Genomic DNA, 27,571 nt, shown 5'->3' on the forward strand with positions numbered 1-27,571 from the left:
TCACCCCAAAATACAAAATAACAGCTATCGTTGACGTTCACGCTTCTGTTTACAAAGTGAATTGGGACAGATTTTATGGACACTAAATTGGCTACAAGAAAGCAAAGACAGGAGCATTTGGCTACATGTTCCATAAAGATAAACCCCCAAAAGCCTATTGCGTAGGCCTAATATTCGTTTGACAATTAGCCTAACTTTAATTAATAACTTAATTAACGGGTGTGAATGTTCGTTGCGAAGTTAACGTCAACGTTTCAAAGGGCACAATAAGGCCTAATAAGACATAAGAGCTGATTATTTTTTAAATGATTTGGTGTTAAACACCGTTTAGGCAAGAAAGTATTAAAAAAATAATCTGAGGACATCCTCATGTCATTGTCTCAAATGGAAGAGGCATAGGCTACAGACAAACTTAGGCTATGTTGTCGGTTTTCACTGAATCTACGCGTAAAGCTTGCAATGTGGAGCACACGAAGGTTTGTGGGTATAGCCTTCTCATTTAAAAGCCTCAAGCGTATATGGCTTAATTATTTCAAGGCTTCTTCCGTTTCTTGGGCATATGGTAGTGGCTGAAAGAACGATGCCACAACTGATATAGGCCTATGTTCCAACCTCACGGTAATGCAGGCAAGTTGGATTTAATTTAAAATAAATAACTGTGACAAAGCATCCCCTACCTTAGAGAATATGAAAATTATAATATTTTCTTTTATATTTCAGTTGAAAGTCATACTAACAATTTCCGAATAAATGAAAATCCAAATAGGCCCTAGGCCAATAATTTTTTATATTTTACATTCACGAAGTGATTCTGATTTCATAATCAATGACAAAGCTGTGGAATGGAGACAATGAATAACAAAACAGTGTCAAATGAAAAAGTAATCTGATTGACATCAGAAGAGAAAACAATAAACAAAGCATGGGCTGCCATATGTTTAACAGCTGCTCTTTAATCTGTATATGTTATGCATAAATCAGACAGCAGGGGGCGATAATGAGTGAATGCATAATTATCAATGAAAATCAAACCTCAGGGGGGCCCAGTTTCTCTATGATTATAGATAGCGTTGCCGATATTACGAACGTTCGTTTCTTTAAACGGGTGTTTCCTAAATAAACATCTTTAACAAGAACACGCAAGTACGCGCTTTTTATACGGCGTTGTCTGTTCAGGACGTGTCAATCTCTCGTTATTAGGGCCTTTAGACTTTAATTATTACTTAAATATTCCTAATTATCTATGTAATCATAATTGTGCAAGTCTTTTGTTCAAAACTTGAATGAATGAATCTGTTTACGATGTCCGTTTGCAATCTTAAATTTTCAGAAATTCATGGGGTCAAATTACGCGCAAGCTTCAAGGGCCAGTGGAGACAGCGTTTACTGTATTGAGGCCCTGCGAGTGATCCTGCCAATGACAAGGGTATTAAATCTAACGAACGAGGTTCATCGTGTTGCAGTAGCCTACTGTCGAGTGAAATTGAGCGGTCTGCTCTTTGCGCCCTAAAGCGATAACGGTGACAGCAATGCTTCACAACCTTGTGGTACGGTGGAGGTGGAGGAAGAGTGGATTGTAGAAGAGGATGAAAATGCTTTGGCAGGGAGTCAAAATTCGGCACAACACATGTTCTCATGAACGGCGCGATATTATCTCATTGACAAGTTTTCGCCCCTATTTTTTAATAAGCCTGCAAAGTATTTTATTGGACCATCTACACTCTCTCTTAATTGCCACTTGACTGAAACAATCATGCCACCTTATTTTGTGCAGACTACGTGGTCATACACATAAATCATAGCACTTTATTGATTTAAATAAAGGCATAAAACAAGTATCCCGACATTAAAGGAAAAAAGTAAGTATATAACTGTATTACTATTAAGTTTAGGTGTAATTTTGCGGTTGTCCTGCAGGTGAGTCTGCTAGCGATGCGCTTAACACTCTAGGACTATTTTAGAGGAGGGGTTTCAATCTTTTAGATGACATGGACCCTCAAATATGATCACCCTGGTGCGACTCAGGGCCCCTCATACTAAAATTTAAAAGGCAGCTATATATTTTCATGTTTAAAGACCAAATTTATACTGTGAAAATTTATAAATATGCAAAACAGTGAAAAATATTTAGTTTATGTTACATTATAACGTGTTATTTATTTAATGTATTTTTATTTATTTATTTTTAATAGTTTATTTATTTTAATCAATGTTTTAATTATTTTAATCCAATTTATTTAGCCTATACATTTAGTTATTTTAATCTTTTTTATTATTTATTTATTATTACTTTTTATTTTTTACAATGCTTTTCTAGACTTTTCTACGGACCTCCTAGAACTACCCTGTGGCCCCCTGGGGGTCCCTGGACCCCAGTTTGAAAACCCACTAGATCATAGACATAGATCTAGCACTCCTAGATCTATGATGAATTTAAAGGTCTTCTCAAGTTACAATGCTTTTTGAGAAACAGCCCATAATTCTAGTAGGATTGGTATGATTGTTTTTCCATTTTCCTGCACAATGACACAGGCTCTTACATGTATTAGACCTTATTAAAAATGCCTCATTCAAGGGTAATTCACTCAACACCTAAAAAAGTGTCTGAATAATCAGTTAGCCTTAAATGAGTGCACAAAATGTACAAGCATTTAAATTACAATCAACAGCTTTTAATACCCTGACCTACTGGAGATAGAAGGTTCATAATAAATTACATAATAAAAAACAGATTTAAAAAAAATAAAAATAAAATAAAAAATAAAAATTTATTAATGACTTTTATGTATCTTTAGCTTTGCTTCTGATCAAAAACAGTAAATATCTAAATTAATAATCCTGTTTTACCACTAAATATAACAAAATGCCTTTGTTGAGTATTGACTAAACATGAAACAACAAGGTAAGACATCAAATAAAAAGCTAAATCACAATATCATACATGCATTTTCATAGATTTTTTTTTTCTGAAATAAGATGTTGCAGATATGATCATTGCTATATGGTCACTTTTCACTTTTTATTTTTCACAAGTTCACTTTTTAAAAAGTAAAACATCCATAGTGCTTCAGTAAAGAAAGTGCTGCACACGATCACACTGGCTGATAGTTTTCGATCCTTTCCAGCAAGGTCTCAGAGTAACCAGGGGAATAATACCTGTGAAAGAAGAGCCAGTCAGTGGAACATCAAAAACCATACAGCATATTAAATCTAAGGCATTATAAAAACATGTTTAGTTTAAAAAAATATTTCTATATGGTGCTGTTTATTATTCACATAAATATTCATAAACCTGACAATCTCCTCGGGGTAGCAGCTGTTGACTGCATTGATATATTCCTGAATTGCAGAACCAGGTTCTGCTTTGATCTCCTGCACTTTCTTTAGACCACCACTGGTAACAAACAAGCGGCGTGCCTTACTGTCATGAGGAAGAACCTTTAAGATGGGGAGGAAATAGAACAGCTCCTTAAACAGTTCTCACTGTGATTAACAAATGCAGCTTTCATAAAATGTGTTAATGAAAACAGTAAGTTCCAGCTACCTTACTGAACTGGCAGATGACATGTTTAAGGATGTTGCTGGGAGCTTCATAGAGAAGAGGCTCCAGTGCTGGTAGATAAGTGCACTTTTGAAGGACGCTCTTCAATGCCTTCTTGGCCTTTTTTGAGTATGTAAACAAAGTAAAGAAGAGGCAAGAGTTACTAAAAAATCTGAACGACATTTGTAAAAAACAATTTACACCAAAAATGAAAAGTAGTACCTCTACCAGTTACTTTACCTATTGGCAGTTGCTCACCTTAACCTGCAGGTCTTCAGAACTTTCAGTGTCCAAATAGAGATTTAGGAGTTTAGGGAACACGTTTGCCACAGCAACAGCTCGTGCATGTTCAGGTGTGTGTCGGCCAATCTGGCCAAAAGCCCAAGCTGTGGCTGCTTTGAGGTGGTCTTCTTGCTCCTCTTCCAGACAGATAGCCAACTGTGGCACTCCCTACAAGAGTGGATAATCAAATACGATCACAATCAGTATTCAGTATCAGACATACACTACTGTTCAGAAGTTTAGGGTCGGTAAGTCTCTTATGTTTACCAAGCATTTATTTGATCAAAAATACAGTGAAACAGTAATATTGTGAAATATTGTTACAATTTAAAATAATGTTTTTTTTATTTTAATATAGATTAATATTAATATACTTCGTCATTTACTCCTGTGATGGCAAAGCTGAATTTTCAGCATCATTACTCCAGTCTTCAGTGTCACACAATCATTCAGAAATCATTCTAATATACTGATTTGGTGCTCAAGAAACATTTCTTCTTTTCCTTCTTTTCTTTTTTTAAATCTTACTGACCCCAAACTTTTGAAGAGTAGTGTACATATGTAGTAAAATTTAAGTTTTAAGTGTAAGCTTATGAAAAGATGTTATAACAGACTTTAGATACAATCACAGCCATGGCTAAGTTCTCGGAGTGTGCAGCCACATAGCCCAGCATCATGATCCCAGGCAGGCGAACATTCCCTTTGGAGTCCCCGAGGTAGTCAATCACAGCTGCTACACCCCCCATATTCACTATTATCTGAGACAGCTGAGTAGGAAACACACAATGCACATAAGCAAACACACAAGTCAGTGTGACATAATGATAAATAATTAGTAAGGCAGGCCAGAAAAGCAAAACAGTTTTGGGCAGGTGAAAAAAGTGGTGATGCAATGACTGTGGTTTCCTGTGTTGCACTGGTGATAAATAACAGACCCACATTCTCCATGGTTTACAGACTAGCTGCCTCACACCATGTTATTTAAACAGGGGGTGTCAAAGAGCTGACAAAGTGGAGATTCCAAAGTTACCCAAGCATCTTGAAATCATTTAGTGGGTATGTTATGTATGTGGTAGGTACCTCTGGGGTGTGTTTTGTGATTTCCCGAATGAGAGTGGCGACGTTCTTCTGAACATATTCATCAGGGTCCTTTAGGCAAACCAGTGCGGCGGGGAATATCTCGGCCTCCACCACCATCTCAGCTACGTCCACGGAGTGCTTGGCGATTTGGCTGAGAGCTGAAAAAACCTGTCTCTGTAAAGAGGAATAAAAATGTACTGTCAAATTAAGTCATTAGGGCTTTTCACACTGTGCTTAACTTTGGGGTTATCATTGTTCTAAACCCCAGTTTTAACCCCGGGTAGAGAAAAGTTACACACTTGCAATTTAGAAGCAGGGTTCGCACTGCTTTTTACCGGGGGTTATAATGGTTAGCACCAGTTTTGTGCTGTTAACCCTGCATCGCAGTGCCAAGCATGTACAGTGTTAAATTATGATAGCATGTTAAGGCAGATAGTTAGATAGATAGTTAGCAACAGACAACCAATCACGTGCCTCATATTCACAAGTTTTGGACAGCCACAGAAACATTGCATGTTGTGAGGAGTAGTTTCAGCATTTGAGGGGAAAAATGTCAAATGGTGATGAAAAATGCATCAATTGGAGTTAAAGGATTGGTTCACTTCAGAATTAAAATTTCCTGATAATTTACTCACCACCATGTCATCCAAGATGTTTATGTCTTTCTTTCTTCACTCGAAAAGAAATTAAGGTTTTTGAGGAAAACATTCCAGGATTCTTCTTCATATAGTGGACTTCAATGGCTACCAATGGGTTGAAGGTCCAAATTGTAATTTTAATGCAGCTTCAAAGGGCTCTACACAATCCCAGCGGAGGAATAAGGATCTTCTCTAACAAAACGTTCTGTCATTTTCTAAAAAAAATAAAATTTATATACTTTTAAACCACAATTGCTTGTCTTGCACTAGCTCTGCAATGCACCATGTGTTACATAATCACATTGAAAAGGTCACGCGTGACGTAGGCGAAAGTACCGATTCAGTGTCTACAAAGTGAACGTGCAAAAACTAAGTCAAACACCCTTTACAACAAAAAAAAAAAAGAAAAGGTAAAACAACGATATCGGAGGATAAAATAAGATGAGTTTTCACCCTACTATGGTACTTCCGCCTACGTCACGCATGACCTTTCTAACATGATTACGTAATGCGTGGCGGATCGCAGAGCAGTGCAAGACGAGCATTTGTGGTTAAAAAGTATATACTTTTTTTTTTTTAGAAAATTACCAATCGTTTCACTAGACAAGACCCTTATTCCTCAGCTGGGATCTTGTAGAGCCCTTTGAAGCTGCACTGAAACTGTATTTTGGACCTTCAACCCGTTGGTAGCCGTTGAAATCCACTATATGGAGAAAAATCCTGGAATGTTTTCCTAAAAACCTTAATTTCCTTTCAACTGAAGAAAGAAATACATAAACATCTTGGCTGACATGGGGGTGAGTAAATTATCAGGAAATTTTAATTCTGAAGTGAACTAATCCTTTAAGAAGAGTTATGTTAAATTGATAGTCGTCATTGTTTAATATGAGGACGCACAACGCTAGAGCCTTTATGTAAAAAGGTTGTGTACTGACTCATCCAATCGACGACACTGACACAAATATGCAAATAAGAATGTTAACCAAAGGTTTAGGAAGGTACAGTGTGAACCATCAGTTTATGAATACCTAGGATTAATTGTTAACCCCAGCTAAAATATGTACAGTGTGAAATGCAAAATAAGATAACCTAGGATTCTGTTTTCCTGGGTTAACTACTTCAAATGTGAAAAGCCCTATTGAGTCTGCATGTCATTGATTACAATATCTGTACACTTTTAAAAAATAAAGGTTCTTTATTGGCATTGGTAGTTCTATGAAGAACCTTTAACATCCATGGAACCTTTCAACTGGACAAACTTCTTTTGGTTCTTTAGATTATTAAAATGTTCTTCACATTAAGATCACAAAAAGGTACTTTGGGGAACCCCAAATGGTTCTTCTATGGCATTGCTGCAAAACCCCCCTTTCAGAACCTGTATTTTTTAAATGGTGGCTGTGTCACCTTTAATTTGGCATCTGGGTTTAGGATCATCTGTGCTAGGTGGGCGATTGCCCCTGTGTCCACAATGGTTTGAGCCAGCTCTGGGGAGTGCTTGGCTATGTCACTCAGAGCGGAAGCAGCAACCCTCTTCAGGGCAATTTCAGGCTCCTGGATGCATAACACGAGCAGAGGAACAACTCCAGCATCAACCACTGCCTGAGACAGCTCTGCACACCAGGAGAGAGGATGAACAACAAAAGGAACATTGACAAATTGTGAGAAACAATAAAAAAAGACCTTTTTGAAGCAAACTCACGTGCATTATGTCTGGCAATGTAGCTTATCGCCCATGCCGCAGCCTCTTTGACCCCAGGGTCAAACTCCTCCAAGGAGACAACAAGAGCGTCCAGTGCTCCACAGTCCACCACGGCCTGGGCCAGCTCAGGGGAGTGCTTAGCAACAGCCCGAAGAACGAATGCAGCAGCTTTCTTATAGAATCGCTGTCATTCATATCCCAGTAATCCAGAGGGAAGGGACAAAGCAATTGAACAATAAATACACTACACTTCATACACTTCATGAAGCACCAGCAAAACTGCCTTTAACAAACAGGAAGTCCATATATATTACATTCTATATGATTCAATTAGATAAAAATGAAAATGAAAAAAATTCTGATGATAGTGTAACAGCAATCTAACAATAAGAGTAAAGGCTTTGGGTCATAGTTTTTGTTGTTGTTGTTTTGTTTTTTTTCCTCTGCTGGGTTATTCTAGAATCTGGACAATCATCAGAAAGTTTGCCAGTCTGAGATCTGGAGATGATGCATTACCATGAACTTTAAATTTTCATAATGAAACAATATGTAAATTTTCAGTACCTGTATAGGGGGAGACCGGGTATGGTTGTAACATGGGAAGAGTTGTAACACCCCCAATTCCACCAATCAGGGATAAGCTAGGAGTCCTATGATCATTTCATTATTTACCCACTTCCTCCCAGAACCCAATGGTTGTCAAGGCTGTAAATAGTTACAGATTTTATAAAGAAAAAACTTTATAAAATCTGCATGTCATTTTTGACTGAAACTATATTTTGTTTAGTACTTAAACTTTTGCAGATAAAATCATCTAACTTATATGTGACCCTGGACCACAAAACCAGTCATAAGGGTCAATTTTTTGATATCTGAATAATTAAGCTTTCCATTGATGTATGGTTTGTTAGGGTATGACAATATTTGGCCGAGATACAACTATTTGAAAATATGGAATTTGAGGGTGCAAAAAAATCAAAATATTGAGAAAATCATCTTTAAAGTTGTCCAAATGAAGTCCTTAGCAATGCATATCCACTCACAAAAAAAACATTTAGATATATGTATGGTAATAATTTACAAAATATCTTCATGGAACATGATCTTTACTATATATCCTAATGATTTTTGGCATAAAAGAAAAATCGATAATTTTGACCCATATAATGTATTGTTGGCTATTGCTACAAATATACTCATGCAACTTATGACTGGTTTTGTGGTCCAGAGTCACATATTAGATTAACCTGCTAATTTCAAACCATTATGCTAATAAAGCTAGCTAAACACTGGCTGAAAGGGGTGGGGTAGGTTGTTACACATCTTAAAAAATTGTTACAACCATCTCCTTACATAGAACTAAGAACAGTTTCCTTTTTTTTTTTAAATAAGCTTACAGAATACCTAGACAGTGGAAAAGAAAGACAGATAGGTGTGTGCTGGGGCAGGTCAGTCAGATTAGTTGCGAAGACAAAGTTGAAAGCCAGTGGTGAGGATTCTGAGATCTCAGACAATGAAAACATTTTATGTTGTCTGTAAGGAGCCATTTGAAAATTCAAAGCCAAAGGAAGTGTGGGTAAATTGTGCCCTATGCAGTCTCTGGGCCCACAAAGCCTGCACTCCAGGGATAACATCATGATTGTTACTTTGATTGAGAATATTCACACATAGACACACAAATTTACACTGTATTTTGTTAGATCTACATGTTCTTTACACAGGTACATTGCAGTTGAGTGTTCATTAAGCAGGTATGGGATATGTAAATTTGGAGGAGTTGGATCCAGATCCAGGGGGTGGAGATGGGTAGGTTTAGATCCAGGGGGTGGCTGGAGACGGGTAGATTTAGGGATATGTAAAATGGGAGGAGTTGGATCTGGATCCAACCTCGCCCCCTGGATCTTGTACTCTGCAGTGAGGACCATCTTGATGCTGAAGCAAAAAGTGTTACAACCATACCTGGTCTCCCCCATATTACTGCTAACAGTCATGTTACTGTTATTATAAGTCATATAATTTAAATACAGAATGCAGACAAACAAACTGCTTCTGCTTTGACTTTATGCTTATCACAAACATTTAAAAGCAAGTAATAAATGATAAAAGTGCAAAACAATATATTAAATTAAACTGGAAATTGTAAAAACATGGTTTGCCTGGCTGACATTGCTAAGTTTTTGCATAGTGCAAAAGCAAATTTAGGCATGAAAGTCTGATGCCTTAAGGCAAACCGATTTATTTAAATGAAAGCTGAACAGCTCAACTAAAGAAACTCACGTTTTGCTCAGCCAGGGAGTACACAAGCTGAGGAAGAATGTCTCCCTTTACTACAGCCTCAGCCAGGTCATCGTTATAGTTGGCAAGCCTTCCGAGAGCCAGAGCTGCTGTCTGCTGAATAGTTGGGACTGCATCCAAAAGGAGAGGCCTCAAAAGGGACATTACACCTAAGCCAAAGAGAGTGAGCACATTTCTGCAGGGGAGAAAACACTTGAGAGCAGATAAGGGGAGGATATACTTTCACAGGTTCAAACCATATAATAAAATATATCTAAATGAAATGTTGAGCTACTGTATGCATTCCTTGTTTTGGTAATATTAATTAAAAATGTAACTTTCTAACATGTTTTGTAAGACATTTCACACAGAAACATTCATTGTATTGTGCATATGTTTTGGCGAACGTGAAATAGATATTGATTTAGCCTATTTGACACCCCCCCACCCCCCCATCAGTCTCTGAGTGTGTTGAAGGTTAAGACAAAATAAATCCAATTTGAGTTTTGTTAAGTTAAAATTATAAATTATAGATGCTTTGACAGCCCATGTTATCATTCACCTTCAATGTCTTTAACCTTTTATGGTACGCATTATGTTTTAACCATGAAATATTTTTTCAAATAAGTTTTTATTACATGAAATAGCTTCAATTATGCAAATCAAAAAAGATTTTTGAAAAAAAGATTTTTGGGGGGTACTTAGGGAAATGTTGCCATATGGCAACTCTGTACCACAATGGAAAATAGTCAAAAAAGTAGTTTTTCTATAAAATTATGATTTTCTTTTCTATTTAAATGCACACTTCTTTTAGAAATTGATAGATTTATATACTTGGAACTCATGCAAACCAAAAATAAGTAGATCCCTATCATTTGGCTAACTCATCCTCACTCTTATGACATGGAAGAGCTAACTCTGTACTCTTCTTATTACCCTTTCTGTAAAATATTGCTATAGCTATTCAATATTCTGAAAAGAAGAATTAATTTTGTACTATACTAATATTGTAACTATACTACAAAAAAAAAAAAAAAAAAAACACTTTAAAATGAATAAATAACAGCAATCATATTGTTGATTCTACTATCTATAAAAATCCCAATGGGGAAATACATTACTGCAATTCCACTATGGTACAGAGTTGCCATATAGCAACATACCTATTTTTACATAGTGGTACAGCGTTGCCATATGGCAACATTGATATTTTCTCAATTTACAGTAAAACTATGTTAGACAAAGTTGATTTGTGAATAAAACTGTCTAATTTACTTATTAAAGATAAAAAAAATCCCCCTTGAGAAGAGATGTTTAGAAATGAGATAAATAGAGCAATTTCTGGAGCACTTCTACAGGTGTCTTCCGTGTGAGGGTGACAGTGGGAAAGAGAGTTTTTGAAGGACATTCAAATGTCATGGGAATTAAAAACAGCACATCATTGGCAACCTTAAGGTCTACCCTTTTAATTCCCATTGTGCAATATATTGTATTTTTTTATGAATAACAAGGAAATTAGTAGAAATTAAGTGTTGCCATATGGCAACTCTGTACCATAGTGGGTTAAAATACTAAGCTTACTTGTAATTAACATTACCCATGAAAATGACATTTCATCAGCGCAGAAAACATTTTAAAAATGATTTCCATTATAAGTAGATGCCATTCTTCATGCAGAAGCCTTCTCATTTAATTTTCTCACGAAATAAATATTTTAGACACTCACCAGCATTTTGAAGTGTTTCAGTATTTTGTGGTCTTGATGCAAGATCTGCTACAGTTTGCACAAATTGTGTTCTTGCCTTCTGGTACTGCTCAAACGCTGCATAAATATAATCATCATCATCATCATCTCGTTGTACAAATTTGGGTTTGCTGATATAGGGGATGTTGACAGTAGTTTAAATTAAACATAGACCGGCATATAAGACAAGTCAATGCCCAAAATCAACAAACAGCAAAAGTAAGAAAAGTAACCAACCGCAGTGGTGTAATTACCTGAGCGAGTTTATCATTAAATGAACATTTTTAACGTTATTCTTCAACGGACCTGACTTACTCACCTTGTAAAATCTGCCGTTGACTCATTGTTATATGAGTATCCTATCCTTATTCGGGGCAAAGACGACAAAAAAAGCTGAGTGGATGCGACAAAATGCGCGTTTAAACTTCCATTAGGAAACAGCGTTTGTTGTGACTTTGAGTTTAGAGGAGGCGTGCAACTGTTGTCTTGGCAACAAACCGGAAGTGATAGGCGTCACATTCGTTCGGTGAGCTTGCTGTCAATGTTCTTCTAATGTTTCGTGCTGAAACACGCATATCTGTTCAAACTCCGAATGGAGTTGATGTCCAGATGTAATAGCAGGTTAAATAATCCCTAATTAGATAGGGATATTAAACGGGATGGATTCAAGAACGATGAATGTGGGATATCGGGACAGAGCAGCTGCGAGGGCGAACAGCTGCCCCCACATTAGTTTCTACATGATTACCACAGAGACAACTGCATTCACAACAGCAGTAATATTTAGTAATTACTAGTCTTCACAGTCGCATTTAGTTTTTTGAATAGTAAATAAACTACTGCCTGCTTGTTCGTGTAGGAAAAAGAGTCTTTTCGTCGAGCAGCTGAAAACAAACTTTCCGTGCATGCTTGTTCACTTAAGAGTTGTTTTTACGGTTTAATTCCTTTCACTTTAATAAGGCAGTCATTTGAGCTGGTTACCAAAGAGTTCATAATTTCCCGGATGGCTTTCATAATTGCTTGTCTACAGTAGGCGTATCTGTTGCATTTCACGCACTCTCTGTCCTGTAACATGGCTGCATTAAACATCAAATGTCAAATGTCCACCCCATTTAGTCAAGCAATGTGTATTAGAAAATATTTTGTATTTAGTTATATAGTCCTAAAATGGTACAATCTAAGCTTGTCATATAGGTTGTTATCTGGACCATTATTGGAGAAAGGTTATCTGCCTTTATAAAAACCCTGACAAATCGGGCCTTCATGCTTAGGGCTGAGGAGTTGATGCATTAACTTTAATGTCACTTCTGACACAGACATGTTCTCATAAAGAGCAATACTTTTAACGAATATGTGTTTAAATACTGTTGAATTTAAATTAAGAACAAGTAGGCCTATATTTATTCGTAAGGGTTCATCATGATATCAGCCAAGGCAAGGCAAGGCAAAGCAAAGCGAGCACAATGATTAGCCTATATTTGGAGAGGAAACTTTTTTAAAACAGTGACAGCTTATTTGGAATGTCCACTTGGCTTTTCTCATTCCCACCTCTAAATTCACTCCTAACAAATAACTTCGGTCAACATCATTTATAGGGATTTTTTAAAGATATGTCTTGATTCTTCTCTAATAGCCTAACGCCATCAATTTATAGCCTTGTTGCTTCAAAAGTAAAAGTTTTATAAATCTGGATTGGCAAAAAATAAATAAACAAATAAAAAGAAAAAAAAAGGCAGAATCCATCTTATAAAATGTTAAACTTGACAGAATTCAGTCTCTTGGAAGTCCCAACACGGAAAAAACTTTTTGCCGACTGACTCTACAAAATAACTAAGATCTCTACAAGTTTTTGAAGACCAGATCGACCACATTATTACTGAACCTGTCAACTAAACTATCTGTAACAGATTAACCACATACCCTGTTAAAATGATAAAAGTATAGCTTTCATTACCTCAGTGTAAGTACATATGTATACAAATTCCGTGTAAAATGTCGAGACAGTGTTTTCCTCACGTCACGGAGAGATTCACCGACAGATTGTCCGTTTCTAACGACCAGGTATGACAGGTAATTTCCACAGGATAGTTATAAGCTATTTAATCCACAATTAGAGATGTTTATAGCCCCTGCCTCTCAATATATTCGTCACAACAGACTTTGAAACCGATCAAATGGATTTAGTCATAAGTTAACCAGATAGGCTCTAAATTTCAGTTTATCGCACGAGCATTTAATAGATGTTCGTCCGCGCTAAGGGATATCTGCCTTTTTGCTTAAAAAAAAAACGGCTGTTCTGGACTTTTATGGTTATTTCTTGAAGCTTATTGTCAACTTAAAAAGTTTTGCACCATAATTCTTATTTTACATAAAATCCGAATAAATATATTCGGATATTGAAGCAATGCATGAAGACTTTTGGTATCTATAGATTTCTCTTTATCAGTTTCGAAGCAGCATTAAAAGGCGAAGCAATGTGAAAGTGTAAAATGTTTATTTAGATGTTTTATACTGTGCAACAGTCACAATACAATAGCTGTCAATAGTCTACAATCGACCAATAAGACAATGAACACTGAAGACATCAAAATCTTGTCCAGAATGAGAAGTTGGGGGTATAACAGTGGCTGTTTGTCTTCTGACAAATTCGTGTATGTAATAGCTTGAAAAGCAGTCTGAAAGATATGTGTGCATGCTATACAAGACTTGACTATGACCTCGAGACCAACCTGACGGCCCCGAACCGGCACAGTGGAGCATATTGTACAATAACTGCAAAAACTAAACTTGAATTCCCAAGAACTTCTAATAATAAAAAATTATTAGGCCGACTAGAACTTAAAAGTTGCATTTCTTTATCCCTTTGAACACGCAGTCCTAATATAGTCTTTTGTCATTTAAATTTGAACTATATATATGCCTTTCTTTGATACATTATTAAAGGCAAGAATATACCAGGAATGTTTAGTAACTACCCCAGAAAAGGCAAACTAGAATCAAAGTAAATGTTTTTTTTTTTAATCATGCTTTTAAAGAACGTTATAATACACATGTAAAATACAAGCAACAGATAACGCAATTTGTTTAGGGAAAATGTAGACCGAAAGTAAAAAATATATAAAAAGGTAGGCTATAATTCAGTCATTTCTGCATTCTGAAAATGCCGCAACCGTCGCTTTGCGCTCCACTTTGCAATCAAATGGGCCTCTAACGTTCTCACACAAACTTAGAAAATCCAGCAATGTGACGAATGAAGCGCGTCATTTCCACTACGTTAAAGTTACATGTATAATATATTGATAATAATGACAAAAAAGAAAGGCCTCTACATGACACTACGTTGGCATGGAAATAGCTGGATTATATCTGGCGTTGGCTTTATCTTGTAGTCCCTTATCATCCCGACGATGTGGAAGATCCGTTCAGCGCTGTCTTTCGCACTTTGTTGCCAAAGCTGAACTGTCGATTTGGGCTTGTCATCGTCGTGCCGTTAATAGGGTTGGAAACATGGGTGAAGTGAGGTTGTGAAGGCTGAACCAGTGTGCTTGGACTCGGTAGTGGTGAGGAGGTGGATGGAACTCCAGCGGGACTGCTGGCCTTATCGCTGGCTGAGTCGCTTTCAGAGCGGTTTGTACTGTTCACGCCATCTTGTGGGTGGGTAATCTTCATTTTTTTACAGCTGGGCCGCACGCGGTATTTCAGAGGCAATGGTCCATTCTATGTAATTGTCGAGAATAAAAGAAGGCACTTAATCATTTAACGCTGGATGCTGAGCAACCAAAATTCTTCATCCACAAAGCAACCAAGTATCATCTTAAGATAAATAAATTACCTGCTTGAACAATACACTTTGAGATTTAAAATAGAGCTTGTAAACTCACAGTTAGTACTAGATTTAACAATAAAAATATTTGAGAACTTACTCTTCTCCATGTATAGATGTATGCAATGTCCATTAACGTGTAATAATCCTTCAAAGGCTCATCCTCATACATAACTTCAATCTATTAGAATAATGAACAATAATATTAGAAACAAAAACCAATATCACACTGCAATAGATGCAAAATCAGCAAATAATAACAATACCATCTTAATACCCTCTTTATTCAAAAAATTACAATGCGATGAAACTACTAAACTGCATTACTCAAGTAACTGTAACAGACTACTAAAGGATTAAAAGAAAGGCCAGAAACTGTTCTTTGCAAATTCAATTCAATTCAGTTCAATTCACATTTATTTGTATAGCGCTTTTCACGATACATATCGTTTCAAAGCAGCTTTACAGAGAATGCATGTCAATATTACAATTACAACATTACAACATTACAAATTAAACTACATCCACAATAACATTGATCACATTACCTGGAAAGTAGGAGGTATATCCATTTTGCTTCTCAGAAATTTCCTCAAATGCATCACAGTCATGGCAGCAGGGCATTGTAAGTATCTTTTATTATTAACCTGTGTGGGGTTTTTTAAACAAGGGCACAGAAATACTTTATTCAGATAAGCTTTGCTATTAGTGCAATCTGTATCAACATTATCACAGAAAAAAACTTTTAACAACAGAAAAAACTTTTATAATGAGAATCAGTATTCCAGATCTTAATTACCTCTTCATTTTGCCTCTCATCTGTGCAGCCTTGCTGTTGGGCCCTGAACATTAAATAGTATAATTGTAAAATAAGTGCTAAATGATAATTTTTCGTATTTTTAAATAAATATCTTTATCATTAAGTTTACACTATAGCAGAATGGCGACTAAAAGTGTTACACATTTTTAAAACTTTTATAACTGACAATAAAAAATGACATTCTGTACATATGAAAAACACATACCTTTGATCAAAAAACTCAATTGACAGACTGATAATCTCATCATCTGTGATGATTCGCTTGTCTTCATCAGCAACTTCCCCTCGATCCTCATTTGATCCATTTGCAGCTTTGAAATAAAATTAAAGAAAAAGAATGGCTCACATTTAAACAAATGTCAACAATTAGACTACACCGCTGTACAACACTGTCTATGCAAACAGTTCAAAAACTTGTATATATTCAATACTTACCATCAACTGATGGGTGTTCAGCATAAAAATCTCTTCTACGCTTCATTTCATCTGCACAGAAAACAACATTTCGGTTACACTTTATTTTAAGGTGTCCTTGTTACAGTATAATTATACATTTAAGTAAATTAATTAACAACATGTACTTACTATAGGGTTAGGATTAGGGTTTGGTTTAGGGTTAGTTGCATGTAATTATGCATAACTTACTGTTATTACTACAGTAATTATATGTAACATATGCAACAAGATCACTGACATTTCCAGATCAAGCATGTGTGACTAATTACAAACAATAAATACAATCTTATGCTGTGACTGACTTACTTTTGAAAAGACCAGGAACCAACTTGTATACAATGTCCTGTAGAGTTTTGTCAGACCTGGGGGTGGGGGGCATAGATGTTGGTCAGGTAAACAATTTTTGATTGTAATTTAGACAGTCCTGTTCATGTTTTTTTTTTTTTAGTATTACAATGCATCCACAATAAAAAAGAATATGCTAAATAAATACATAATTTCAGATAAAAAGAAACAAGATGGCGGATATGCTTGCAAATCAGTATTGATTAATACTATTACTAAGTGGAAGGATGAAACAGACAGTGACTTTAAAGGTTACCGAATATTGAGAAGTGGCTTCGTTTTGTGGACCTGCACATCACATATGGGACAGTATTTACTGGTTTCCAGGTACCGGACAATGCACATTTTACAAACTGAGGATTAGAGAAATATCACAGGATAAGACACATTATCTAGATATGTTGCATGATATAGCATGCTTTCAAATATAACCACAAAAAAAAAAAAAAAAAATCACATCTCATACTTACATGAGTGCAAGCATTCTATGATTGTTGTTGCATCTATGAAATATCCACCACACAAGACACACATCAAATGGGGATTGAGCTCTGTAATCTTAATCCTTGTTGTACGATGCATCGTCATGGGATGGAAAAGACCCTGCAGGGGCATAAGATGAACAAAGATTTGAAACTACAAGCATGTGCCAGAGCGAAAACAATTAAGATGACTCAATCAGCTGAGACGTTAACATTTTTGTTATTGTGGACTGTTGCGTAGCCTATATATGCAGGTTTGGTGCAATTAAATGAACAGACAACCATCAGAAATGTTAGGTCATCTCTTAAACACGGGTCTTCGGTGCTGTAAAACCGCATAATTACGAAGTAAAGCGATTGTTATATTGCAGCTAAATCAGATTCGCTAAACACGACATGACAGTTCACTACACAACTCACCGTCAATAGTGCATCCGTCATGAGATTCAACGTAAATTAAGTTTACGTGACGAACACTTCTTACGGTTTCTATAGCAACTAAAGCTGCGTTACATGGCAACGTACCAAGCAGCTGAAATGGAACATTCCGCGTAGCCTATATGCATTGAACGCCCAATTTTTTTTTTTTTTTTTCATTTAAAACAGAAATCTCGTCGAATAAACATATGAAATAGTGTGCATGTTATGTGATAACGGCCTTCCAAAATTACAGTTTATCTTAAGACATCCCATAAAGAGCTTAAATAAAAGACTGAACAGCTTTATTACCGATTATGCTGATTTCCGTTTTGCTTTGACAGTCTCTCCCTCCTGGACCACTAATGTTGCAATCTCCCATTGTCCATGAATGCACCTTGCATTCAACTAATAGGCTACCCGTTTGACATCATGACTATCGTCATACATTGCTATGTATACGGTTCATTTCCGTTCGAAACCGGTTTTTGAAACACCTTATTACGTCGGGGCATTCGCTGAGAGCCGAAGACAACTGTTATAAAGTGCTGAGAGAGATCACAACAATGCAAAGCAAGGACTTTAAACAGAACACAAGTAGTGATTAACGTGAAGAGTTCTCAATCTCTTGCTGGATGAAGCATACAAAAGTAGGTTACTGCATAATACTTATGAAATGCGTTTTGAAGGTTAATTAGGCTTTGTTACTTGCTGTAAAACAATCATGCATTAAAGGGTGATGTCATGTAGGAAATTAAGTCAGCGGATTAAACAAAACTTCTGGAGCGACGAGAACACTCGAGAAAACTTTAAGCAACTGACAGGATATCAAAACATAATGCTACAGAAATAAAGATTATAAATACGTGTCCGACAGCTTTCAAAGAAAGATCTGTCTACAGAGGTCTACAAAATGTTGACCTGTGCCCTTTCTTATTAAATAAATAAAGGCGTTCACGGTCTAGCATTTATTTAGTGAAACATCCACCAGTCAAATAGAAACGACACACGAGTTTTTGTTCTTACTAGTGCAACAAGCGTTTCGGTTGGTTATAAAAACAAAACCACAAACTCTCTGAGCTCACTAGACAAGCATTCTGGTGATGGTGGTGATACGTAGCTAACCTATAGAATAAATAACTGTCAAAAGGAGGAAATGACCCTTATACATGAATTGTGCAACGTGAGAAAATGCAGTTTAAAAAGACCTGTCTGGCCTATTTCGATGTATCCTGTCATCAAAACGATGACAGAAGTAATCAATATTCTATGTAACACGTCACTTATAGATTTAGCTCTGACATTCACAACTTCACTGAGTCAGGGAAGTTAGTCTACAAAGAAATTATTCACCAAGTCTTAAGGGAAATGCTGCGGTTTCTAACTTAAGACGTGCGAAAGTCAATAACCATAATAATAATAAAACACACACACACACACACACACACACACACACACACACTGAAACAACACGCTGACAAAGTTCAATATTAAAAGATATTTTTCTTCTTGACATGTGACAACATAAAGCACAGCAAGGCTTCCACACAGTAGACTATAAGTGATAACTAATTCTTGAGCTTAAATATTTTTTAAAAATCTGAATGATAGAGTATAGTAAACAAATGTGCTTTGTCAAAGTCCAACAAACTGATATAAGATCCATACAAACCTTGTGTAAGCCAGGCTATCTAGAGCAGCATTCTTCGGGTCAGATGGATAAATAAAAGAAACCACTAAAAACATTTTAAATACGATAAATAAGTACCTGAGTTTATAAATCCGTTGTTTTATCAACCACACATCATCCATGTAGTGAATGATTGCTGTCAACCACTGAAAGCTTTGTCATGTACATCCGACAACAGGACAAGTTTAGGTTACCATGTAAATTTAAGTTAAGAAAACACACAAATAGGTCAAATTCAGCAAAACAACGAGTTTGTCCGGTCGTAAACATAATACAGATCGCATATCTATAAAATTAGATGGCTGCTCAATGTGACAACAATCAGAAAATCCTTTAGAAATCAGCCTCACATGAACAGAAGACCCGTCTCTACCCGATTTCGCGTGCACATCAGGATTCATTAATAACTAAATCGTTCCATTTAAGCCAGAAACACCAAGCAAACATGATGATTGCAATTACTGGATACCCTACAACAAAATACGAATCATTCCCGCGGACAGGACACATATTCTTAGATAAAAGAACTAAAATCTATAACCACGCGGAGAGACGGAGACAATGTTGCGAACGCGAGCCTGTCAGTTCCCGCATCCACTCTAACACACGTCTCCATTTTAAGCTCACAAAAACACAGATGCATTTAGAGTACATAGTCTGAAATTTGACATTGGTAAGGGAAGATATAGAAGAACACATACCTTACTGAGCTGGAGTGAATAATCGAGCCTGGAGGTGGTTAGACAATGAAAGTTAGAAGTCGATCAGTAGAAAATGAATACGAGCCAAGCGGCCATCTTGAAAAGGGCTGCAGACGCTGTCAATTGCAATAAGAGAACGGTGGAGCAGGGCGCATTTCAATAATAAAAAAATAGAAAAGGTCCGGTTGTCGATGTGTGTGTCGTGCTCGGTTGCAGATCTGTAAGCGGTCTTGAATTTAGACCTCCCGCTTGTAAAACGACCAGGCTGATGTGCGTTTTCTCTAGGCTAGCTCCTTCAGTCTTCTCTTTGAAAAATGCTGCGCTGATGGTTCAGTGGAAACTGACACCGTCCCCAAAATGGCTTGTAGTTCGACCGCCCCGTGCATCACGTGATCTAATTCCTTAAGGGTGGCCTGGGAATATGTGTCGGTGTATTCAGCGCTGCTCGCGTTCAGCAAATAACAAAGAATTGCGTTTCAAAGTCTGTTTGACCGTGGTCCAGCTCGTAAGGTTTACACAACAGGATAGGTTTTTGTAGGTCAGCTTTGAACCGTTTGCTACTTTTGTCTGCAAAATGATCTCTCTCCGTCAAAAGCTTTGAAGAATGTGATTCATAACGGAGGCAAGATCAACTTACCATAAAACCCGAACCACATAGATCATCTATTCATCGAAAGAGATGGTTAAACTAAATAGCGCAAAAGGTGTTGAGAAAGTAATTCGTATATTAGCCTATCACATGTTCAAACATAGTGTAGCCTACCTAACCCGATAGCCCACGTTTCTGAATTAATTCATGGTGGTGAATGTGATGCAGAGGGAGTACAATGTAGCACGAAATCTGCACACGTTCCACTTATCGTCGGGTGTCCCCTATAAAAATAAGTGTTATTTTGCTTCTACAAATAGGCTATGACTCAATGACGGCATCGCACAGTAACAAACACATTCCGCCTATTAAGATTAACTTATAAAAACCTGTCCCGGCACTCAACCTGAACAAATTATAGTTTCTAGAATATAATGCGTTGTTTGTATCAGTAACGGGATCCAGAGGTCAGACACTTGTCCCATAGTTGCGACAAATGTTGATATTAGTTTATCAACAAAGACAGCCGACTGAGCTCTAAAACATAATTACACAAAGGCAGGTTTGCTTATATCAAAGTAATTTTTTATTGTGGATTTTATGCAGAAAAAAAAAAAAAAGGGTTACAGCATATAGGCCTACTAATTCAAGAATAATTCAACAAGAAAAAAAAAAAAAACTGGAGCGCTGCGTCCTGAAAGAAAGACACTCTGGCTCGTTAAACCTCGGCATCCGAAATCCAGAGATTCAGGAATCCAGGAATCAAGACTGGGTTGCCCTCTCGAGACTTTTTGCTGCGTCCTTCATTTTCCCAACCAAATCCTAAACAGTTCAAACAATCCAGTTTATCCACCAGCAAATAATTCCCAGCTTTATATCAAATTTATTTCAAATTTCTATATCTGAGCTAAACATAAAATTAAACATAATGTGATAATGCTAGTCTTATATCTGTCATTCTGTTGTCTTCTAAGTGCCAAAGCACTCTTTCATTTAAAGATGATCAGTTGGTTGACATCGTAATCTTCTTAAACTCTTTGTAGGCTAACAATACACCTACAATATCCTCTGAAAAAAAAGTTTTATGCAAGTTGATAACACATGGATTAACACTCTCAAATTAGAAAACAGCCTAGTTTTGACCGTGGGTGAATGATATGTTTACTGCTCTTTTATTAAACATACAGCAAAGTAATTCAGTCAATCGTTGATCACAGATTAAAACACATCGGTTTCGTCATAATTTTATTTTCACGCTGTGCAACCTTTTTGTCTTCGGTCCGCTAAAACTTGTTGGTCAACAAATAAGCTTTTAGGATATTTGTTAAGTGATGTGACGATGATTGAGTGCATGAGAATTTTATGACTTGATCTTTTGGACAATTCACCTTTGTGTCACCCCTACGACAAACACAGGCATCTGTGTAATGACTAAGATAATAAAATTGGCTTTTCCAGATGCAGAAACCCAACGCTGACATTATGGAAAATAACCAGGTAGGCCTACAGCTTACCATGGAATTAACGGGCTATATCAATTAACTGTCAAAAATAATAATAATAGGCCTACAGAAATGTTAAATAATTTACTGCAATTTATCGTCTGTATGTTTGTTCAGACCAGGAATTCTTGTAAAATGAGGAAGGCCTAACAAAATGCAACACTGTAGGATAAAGTAGTGCCTATGAAGCATTAAAAACACATTGATGTCAAGGAAATAACATGGAAAACATGTCTGAAATGATAGCCTTGACCCAGGCCTTCAGAAAAAACTCTTGATCGAATAGCTAGGCTGAAGTAAATAATGTCACGTTAACTTGTTTTTAATTATTAATTGCTTAATTGAGGATAAATCAAACTAATGATCCAATTCGTTTAAAATAAATACCTGAAGTTGCTCCATGGTGCAACTAAAATTAATTTCCGAAGAAGCGGCACCCCTCTGCAAAAGTAACCAAAGTTTATTCAAAGTGAAGAAAAAAACAACAACAATTTCTGCACATAGCTGTATATGTATCTGAAATTACATACCTCGGTGTTCAAGGAAATGAGGTATGACGGTTGATTGACTTTATGTAAATGACTATTCTGCCGAGAGAAACAATGGTCATAAGATAGGCTATAAAGAAGTCAACGCTGACATAACTTAAAGAAACAACGTACCTTTATACAATACTCAAGACGCCATGCAGCATCAGTTATATGGGGAGGACATGTGTCAATGCTGAGGAACAACAAACATATTTAAAAAAAATAAATAAATAAAAAACAGCTTATCGCTGCGGTCATATTTAGAGTTACACAGATTTTGCATGATTTATAACACTCTGCGAATAGGAAGACACTTACTATGGTTATTTGATGAACATAAAGGAGTATATTTTCCAATGAATAAATACGTGTGATAGGTAGCAGATGCCTTTTACAATAAAATATATACATAATATTCCTCACCTTGACAACAAATATTCCAATTTTGTTTTGTTTTTCTGAAAGAAAAGAGACATTTAATAAACTCAAATGCAACTGTACTTTAATAGCATTCAGAGGATGGGAGCATTGTGATACAAAACATTACCTGGAATGAAGTATAAAATATATCCACTCTTTCAATCTGGAACCTGACGTCTTCAAGACACGAGCTAAAAAAGCACAAGATATTTTCAGAATGGAAAAGTAAAAAAAAAAAAAAAAAAAAAAAAAAAAAAGTGCTGCACAGTTTTAATTTATCTTCAGAAGAACATTTGGGATCATGTTACCTAATCGTTGATTTATCTGCATTTTGCTTTACTCCTTCCAGAATGAAGGTCGTTGCCGCGGTATGACAGTGTTTCAGGGTAGTCTGATCGATGTGCTTTAATTCTGGGTGACCTGCGATAGATGAAAAATTGCTCTTAAGAAAAGCTCTTGTACGTGCGTGAGAAAGAGGGGGAGAGAGTGCGAGAGATGTAACCTACTAGCTGAACCAGTGAATCTAACAATGGCAATACAAATGTACAATTATTTGTTATGCCAATTAATCACATTGAATATGGACAAACAGAGAGAGAGTTGGTAAGCGGAAAAAAGAGACGGAAAAATATGCTTAGCGGATGACTAGCGCAGATGTGATAATAACTTCACTTTTTTACTCAGACGAAAGACATGCAGGTCACTACATGCATGCGTTTGTACCATAAGCAAGTAAATATTAATGAGTCCTTATATAAATTCATTCAGTTCTTAAAGAAAAAGCATGCAGTGTTTGTTATCACACCATAGCATAGCTCATACGGCTAAGCAGAGGGTTCATTGATGTACACTGGACTTAGAACAATAGGTACAACGTAAGCAAGGATGACGATCACAGTCTGTCAACCCTTAAAGCTCTAGGGCTATGTGACATATGCCAATCCAAGAAAATAACATCAGAAACAGACAGCGCAGCGCGACTTCCTTCTTGTGCGGAAAGAACCGGAAGTAATGCAGCACAAAGAAAAAACCTCAACCAGCTTACCTAGAAAACTTTCGTGTCGAGGCGAGACCAGACTGTCGAATACGACCTCTGTGAATATCGTAAATGATTTCAGGTCGAACACATTTGGATCGGCCACGGTTTGAAGTCCTTTCATCACTGATTCCGACAACTCCATTTTGAGCTGCAGACTAGCCTTGGTCACATGAGCGCGTCAGCTGATCTCAGGACTTGAATTGTCGGAGAATAGAGACACACTGACACACAACGCACACTTGATGTTTACATTATTGCATTATGTCATTGCCATATAATCGGGATAAAAAATTAAAAAAAAAAAAAAAAAAAAAATCCTCACATAACGGCTGAATATAACTCTGGCGAGATCTCTCTTTAAAGGATAAAAGACACTCGCCGGTAAACGTTTGTCAATCTGGAGACACGTGCATCGCATACGTAATTCTACTGCTGTATAACCTGTCTATATATTTCAAATTATATTAGAATGATTCTTGTGGAGTTACAATTTTTAAAGGACTAGTGGCGGTACCCATGGCAAGCTCGGTTCTTTCTTAACGCAGCTTCCTTATAGCCAACTGCTTTGATTCATCAAATTGAATACCGCTTTTACACACCTTACAATTTGCTGAGCGATGAGATATTCTGTAGCTATGTGTCTACTCGGCACGATCAATTCTGATGAGCGACAGTTTAGCTCTGTTAATCAGTTGCCGAAGTCAATTAGGGAAGATAAACTGCTTTTGAAGAACTCTTTTATTAGCTACAAATACAACGTTAACATGTTGTTTTTGACCGAAACTTTAGAACTTTACATAAATAGCCTACTAGGCTACACCATGAAAATACAGTACGTTCAAATAAATCTACAATTTCCAAAAGCGCAATAATTAAAAAAAATATATTTTATTTTACATTTTTAATGAGACGCGTTTACAGCTATTACGCCATTTTGTTTTTCGTAATCATTTCTGTTCTATTCCCTAATCATTCGCCTATTGTAGCCTAAAAGGTTTTTCACTAGTGGCTATTTTTTATATATATATTAAAAAGTTTTTGATGTCATATAGGTTCTTTAGAACGTTTCTGCGTTCTTTAAAACACAATAACTCATATTTCATCCGGTAAAGTCTATTTTGACTCTAATCTTTACTATGTATATAAACAATTAATTTTGTCCCTTTGCGTTTTAAGATTTTTGAAGTAATGGTCCAATTTTATAAAATAGTAAATGGAATTAGAGAGGTCAGAAAGACGTCGTAATATTTTACTATAGTCATAGTTTAGACAAAACATCTGCATAAATTGTGTGTACAAAGCAATCTGTGACAATTAACTAATGCCAGTCAATTTATAGTATTGATATTTTGACATGGCAAGAGATTTCAATACAATTAACCTTCCTCCTTTTGTTGGTTTTTGGTGATTGTCAGATAGCTGCTGTTCAAACTTTCAATTAAGTTATTTATTCTACAACAATTATTTTGGAAATAATTTTGTCTTACATAAAAGGTATGTTGTTAATAAAAAAGGTTGTTTCATAAACTGTTGTTTTATTATGTTATTTAATTTTTTTTTTTTTTTTTTTTTTTTTTTTTTGCCAACAAAAAAATGGCGAGGTCCTCATATTTTTTTTTTCCTGCTAAAACTTTCGTTTTTATTGTATTTATTTATTTATTTATTTTCATTCGTTTACGTGAAATGTTCTTGAAGTACAACACACTTCACAATATAATATATATATATATAATTAGACACTTTTTAAAGTATAATGTTTTCTTTTTATTCATATATGTTTGTTCAAACATTTTCCCAAACTTATGCGATATCAATAGTTATTCAATAAATGGCAGTATTATTGGTTTTTCATAGGCTACATGTTTTATAAATGAAGCTTTTTAACATCTCACCATGCAGGTAGGCCTACTTAGTTAACATAAAACATTCTGCTAATCGGGAAACTTTTCTTTGCAAAGTTTTAATAGAAGCCTTAAGACTCCTTGGGGGCTCCTTGATTTTATGTTACGCCAAAGAGTTAGTCAGTAGCCTATTTGCGTTACCACCCTCAAGTCAAATGGCATAGGCTATAGAATATTCATGATGACCAATATTAACCAGTTTGTTTTAGTTAAAGTAGCACACCAAATGTAGAAGAAAAATAAAACAGTCTTATAAAGGTCATTGCTCTGACTTCTGACAGGACAGCAGATTCTAGCACCATTTTAAGGCTAAAACATGCAGCACGAACAAAACTGCTGTCATGAAAGCATCGCCTGACTGTCGACCTTGTCATTTCAAAGGTTACTCAGAATCACATCAGCAATTAAGTGCTTCCAATTAAGAATGCATCAGGCACAAAATACCTGATGAAGCGTTTAAAAAATTCAATAAGCCTATCAACGTCATGCAGTTCGTCTAGCTGAAGATACTTTTTTTTTTTGTTGTTGAACCCTCAAACTGAACAGCGGCCATTTTGGGTAATGCCCGAGACAAGAGGTTGTTCAACAAAATGGATGTGACGTGGACTTATTAAGTGTTTCACTGAAAAACTTCCAGATGCTGAAAAACCAGCTGTTAACTAAGGAGGCTCTTCAGCAGCAAATGTTCAGAAGAAAGTTCATGCTAATAGGGGAAAACTATGTTTAAATTAACCTTTTGCGCCACTGGAGCTTTTTATTAGGGGGAGGAGATATTCATTAGCCGAACTGTTTTATTAAAATAACAATTTTATTGCTTCGTGTTTTCATAGGCTATAGCAAAAGTTCTAGGATCGGGAGAGCATAGCAAAACCTATATAGCAATGCTTTAGATTTAATAAAAAATATGAGCCAGCAGTAAACTGGAAAACAGGTAACTGTAAAACTAAAAGATAAAATATCCTGAAGTCTGACCAATGTTACTTTGGTCTGACCAGTTTTTACTTTCTTGGTACTTAGTAGCCTATTTGTTTGAAATGAAAAGGCATTATTGGTTGAGGTCACATACAGACATGCGTTTATTTGTTGCTAATTTTCATTGTAGAAATTTCGTAATCGAATAATTAAGTATTAAAACCACAATTTGAACAAGTCAACAAGTATTTACCCTAAATGATTAATTCGTTAAATCATTCAATTAAATTAAAAACTACACTCTTAAAAATGAAGGTTCCAAAAGGGGGATTTAAGAACATTATAATAATCTAAAGAACCTTTTCCCACTAAAAAGAAACTTGTGTGCAATGGAAAGGTTCCATGGATGTTAAAGTTTCTTCATTGAACCACTAATACGCTAATGCTACTAATTTTTAAGAGTTGCTCTCCTGTTTTATATATATATATATATATATATATATATATACACACACACACTGTAGACTATATATATATAGCTAGCTATACATATAGTTGAATGTTGCCTAGAAGGGGCAATAAACAAAAAATTAAAAAGCCATTCTTCGATTCTATATTTTATTCATTTGTTTGTTTGCTTGCTTGCTTGCTTGCTTGCTTGCTTTTCACATGCGTTTCGCGACTGG

At 36.1% G+C, this 27,571-nt stretch overlaps 3 protein-coding genes across 3 annotated transcripts; all 3 read right to left on the reverse strand.

Moving 5' to 3' along the window:
- Nucleotides 1-2,650: 2,650 nt before the first annotated feature.
- On the reverse strand, nt 2,651-11,767 carry spag6 (sperm associated antigen 6). The gene is made up of 11 exons (XM_051882918.1): nt 11,578-11,767; nt 11,241-11,336; nt 9,518-9,684; nt 7,241-7,424; nt 6,946-7,151; nt 4,904-5,077; nt 4,438-4,590; nt 3,800-3,991; nt 3,545-3,661; nt 3,293-3,438; nt 2,651-3,156 (listed from the first exon to the last, which is right to left on the reverse strand). Exons 1-11 carry the CDS (start codon nt 11,600-11,602, stop codon nt 3,093-3,095), a joined length of 1,524 nt encoding a protein of 507 aa, XP_051738878.1. The 5' UTR covers nt 11,603-11,767; the 3' UTR covers nt 2,651-3,092.
- A 1,968-nt stretch (nt 11,768-13,735) lies between these two features.
- Nucleotides 13,736-20,645, reverse strand: bmi1a (bmi1 polycomb ring finger oncogene 1a). The gene is made up of 10 exons (XM_051882093.1): nt 19,993-20,645; nt 17,173-17,305; nt 16,959-17,055; nt 16,664-16,719; nt 16,337-16,387; nt 16,107-16,212; nt 15,881-15,923; nt 15,630-15,728; nt 15,182-15,262; nt 13,736-14,975 (listed from the first exon to the last, which is right to left on the reverse strand). Exons 2-10 carry the CDS (start codon nt 17,288-17,290, stop codon nt 14,655-14,657), a joined length of 972 nt encoding a protein of 323 aa, XP_051738053.1. The 5' UTR covers nt 17,291-17,305; nt 19,993-20,645; the 3' UTR covers nt 13,736-14,654.
- Nucleotides 20,646-21,144: 499 nt separating this feature from the next.
- On the reverse strand, nt 21,145-24,302 carry commd3 (COMM domain containing 3). Its single transcript, XM_051882094.1, has 8 exons — nt 24,079-24,302; nt 23,342-23,453; nt 23,161-23,224; nt 23,037-23,071; nt 22,746-22,806; nt 22,614-22,670; nt 22,471-22,524; nt 21,145-21,403 (listed from the first exon to the last, which is right to left on the reverse strand). Exons 1-8 carry the CDS (start codon nt 24,212-24,214, stop codon nt 21,344-21,346), a joined length of 579 nt encoding a protein of 192 aa, XP_051738054.1. The 5' UTR covers nt 24,215-24,302; the 3' UTR covers nt 21,145-21,343.
- Between the last annotated feature and the right edge of the window lie 3,269 nt (nt 24,303-27,571).

The sequence above is a fragment of the Ctenopharyngodon idella genome, chromosome 23, assembly GCF_019924925.1.
Source record: "Ctenopharyngodon idella isolate HZGC_01 chromosome 23, HZGC01, whole genome shotgun sequence".
NCBI classification, from domain to species: domain Eukaryota; kingdom Metazoa; phylum Chordata; class Actinopteri; order Cypriniformes; family Xenocyprididae; genus Ctenopharyngodon; species Ctenopharyngodon idella.

Coding starts and splice junctions, on each gene's coding strand:
- spag6 (XM_051882918.1), bottom strand. CDS start 11,602: ATGAGTCAACGGCAGATTTTACAAG. Junction 9,685..11,240: donor TGAAACACTTCAAAATGCTG/GTGAGTGTCTAA, acceptor TCTTTGGCTTAG/GTGTAATGTCCCTTTTGAGG. Junction 7,152..7,240: donor CATTGCCAGACATAATGCAC/GTGAGTTTGCTT, acceptor CCTGGTGTGCAG/AGCTGTCTCAGGCAGTGGTT.
- commd3 (XM_051882094.1), bottom strand. CDS start 24,214: ATGGAGTTGTCGGAATCAGTGATGAAAGGACTTCAAACCGTGGCCGAT. Junction 23,454..24,078: donor TCGACACGAAAGTTTTCTAG/GTAAGCTGGTTG, acceptor CATCTATCGCAG/GTCACCCAGAATTAAAGCAC. Junction 23,072..23,160: donor TATTTTATACTTCATTCCAG/GTAATGTTTTGT, acceptor CTTTTCTTTCAG/AAAAACAAAACAAAATTGGA.
- bmi1a (XM_051882093.1), bottom strand. CDS start 17,290: ATGACGATGCATCGTACAACAAGGATTAAGATTACAGAGCTCAATCCC. Junction 16,388..16,663: donor GGTTCCTGGTCTTTTCAAAA/GTAAGTCAGTCA, acceptor TTTTCTGTGCAG/ATGAAATGAAGCGTAGAAGA. Junction 15,263..15,629: donor ATATACCTCCTACTTTCCAG/GTAATGTGATCA, acceptor TTATTCTAATAG/ATTGAAGTTATGTATGAGGA.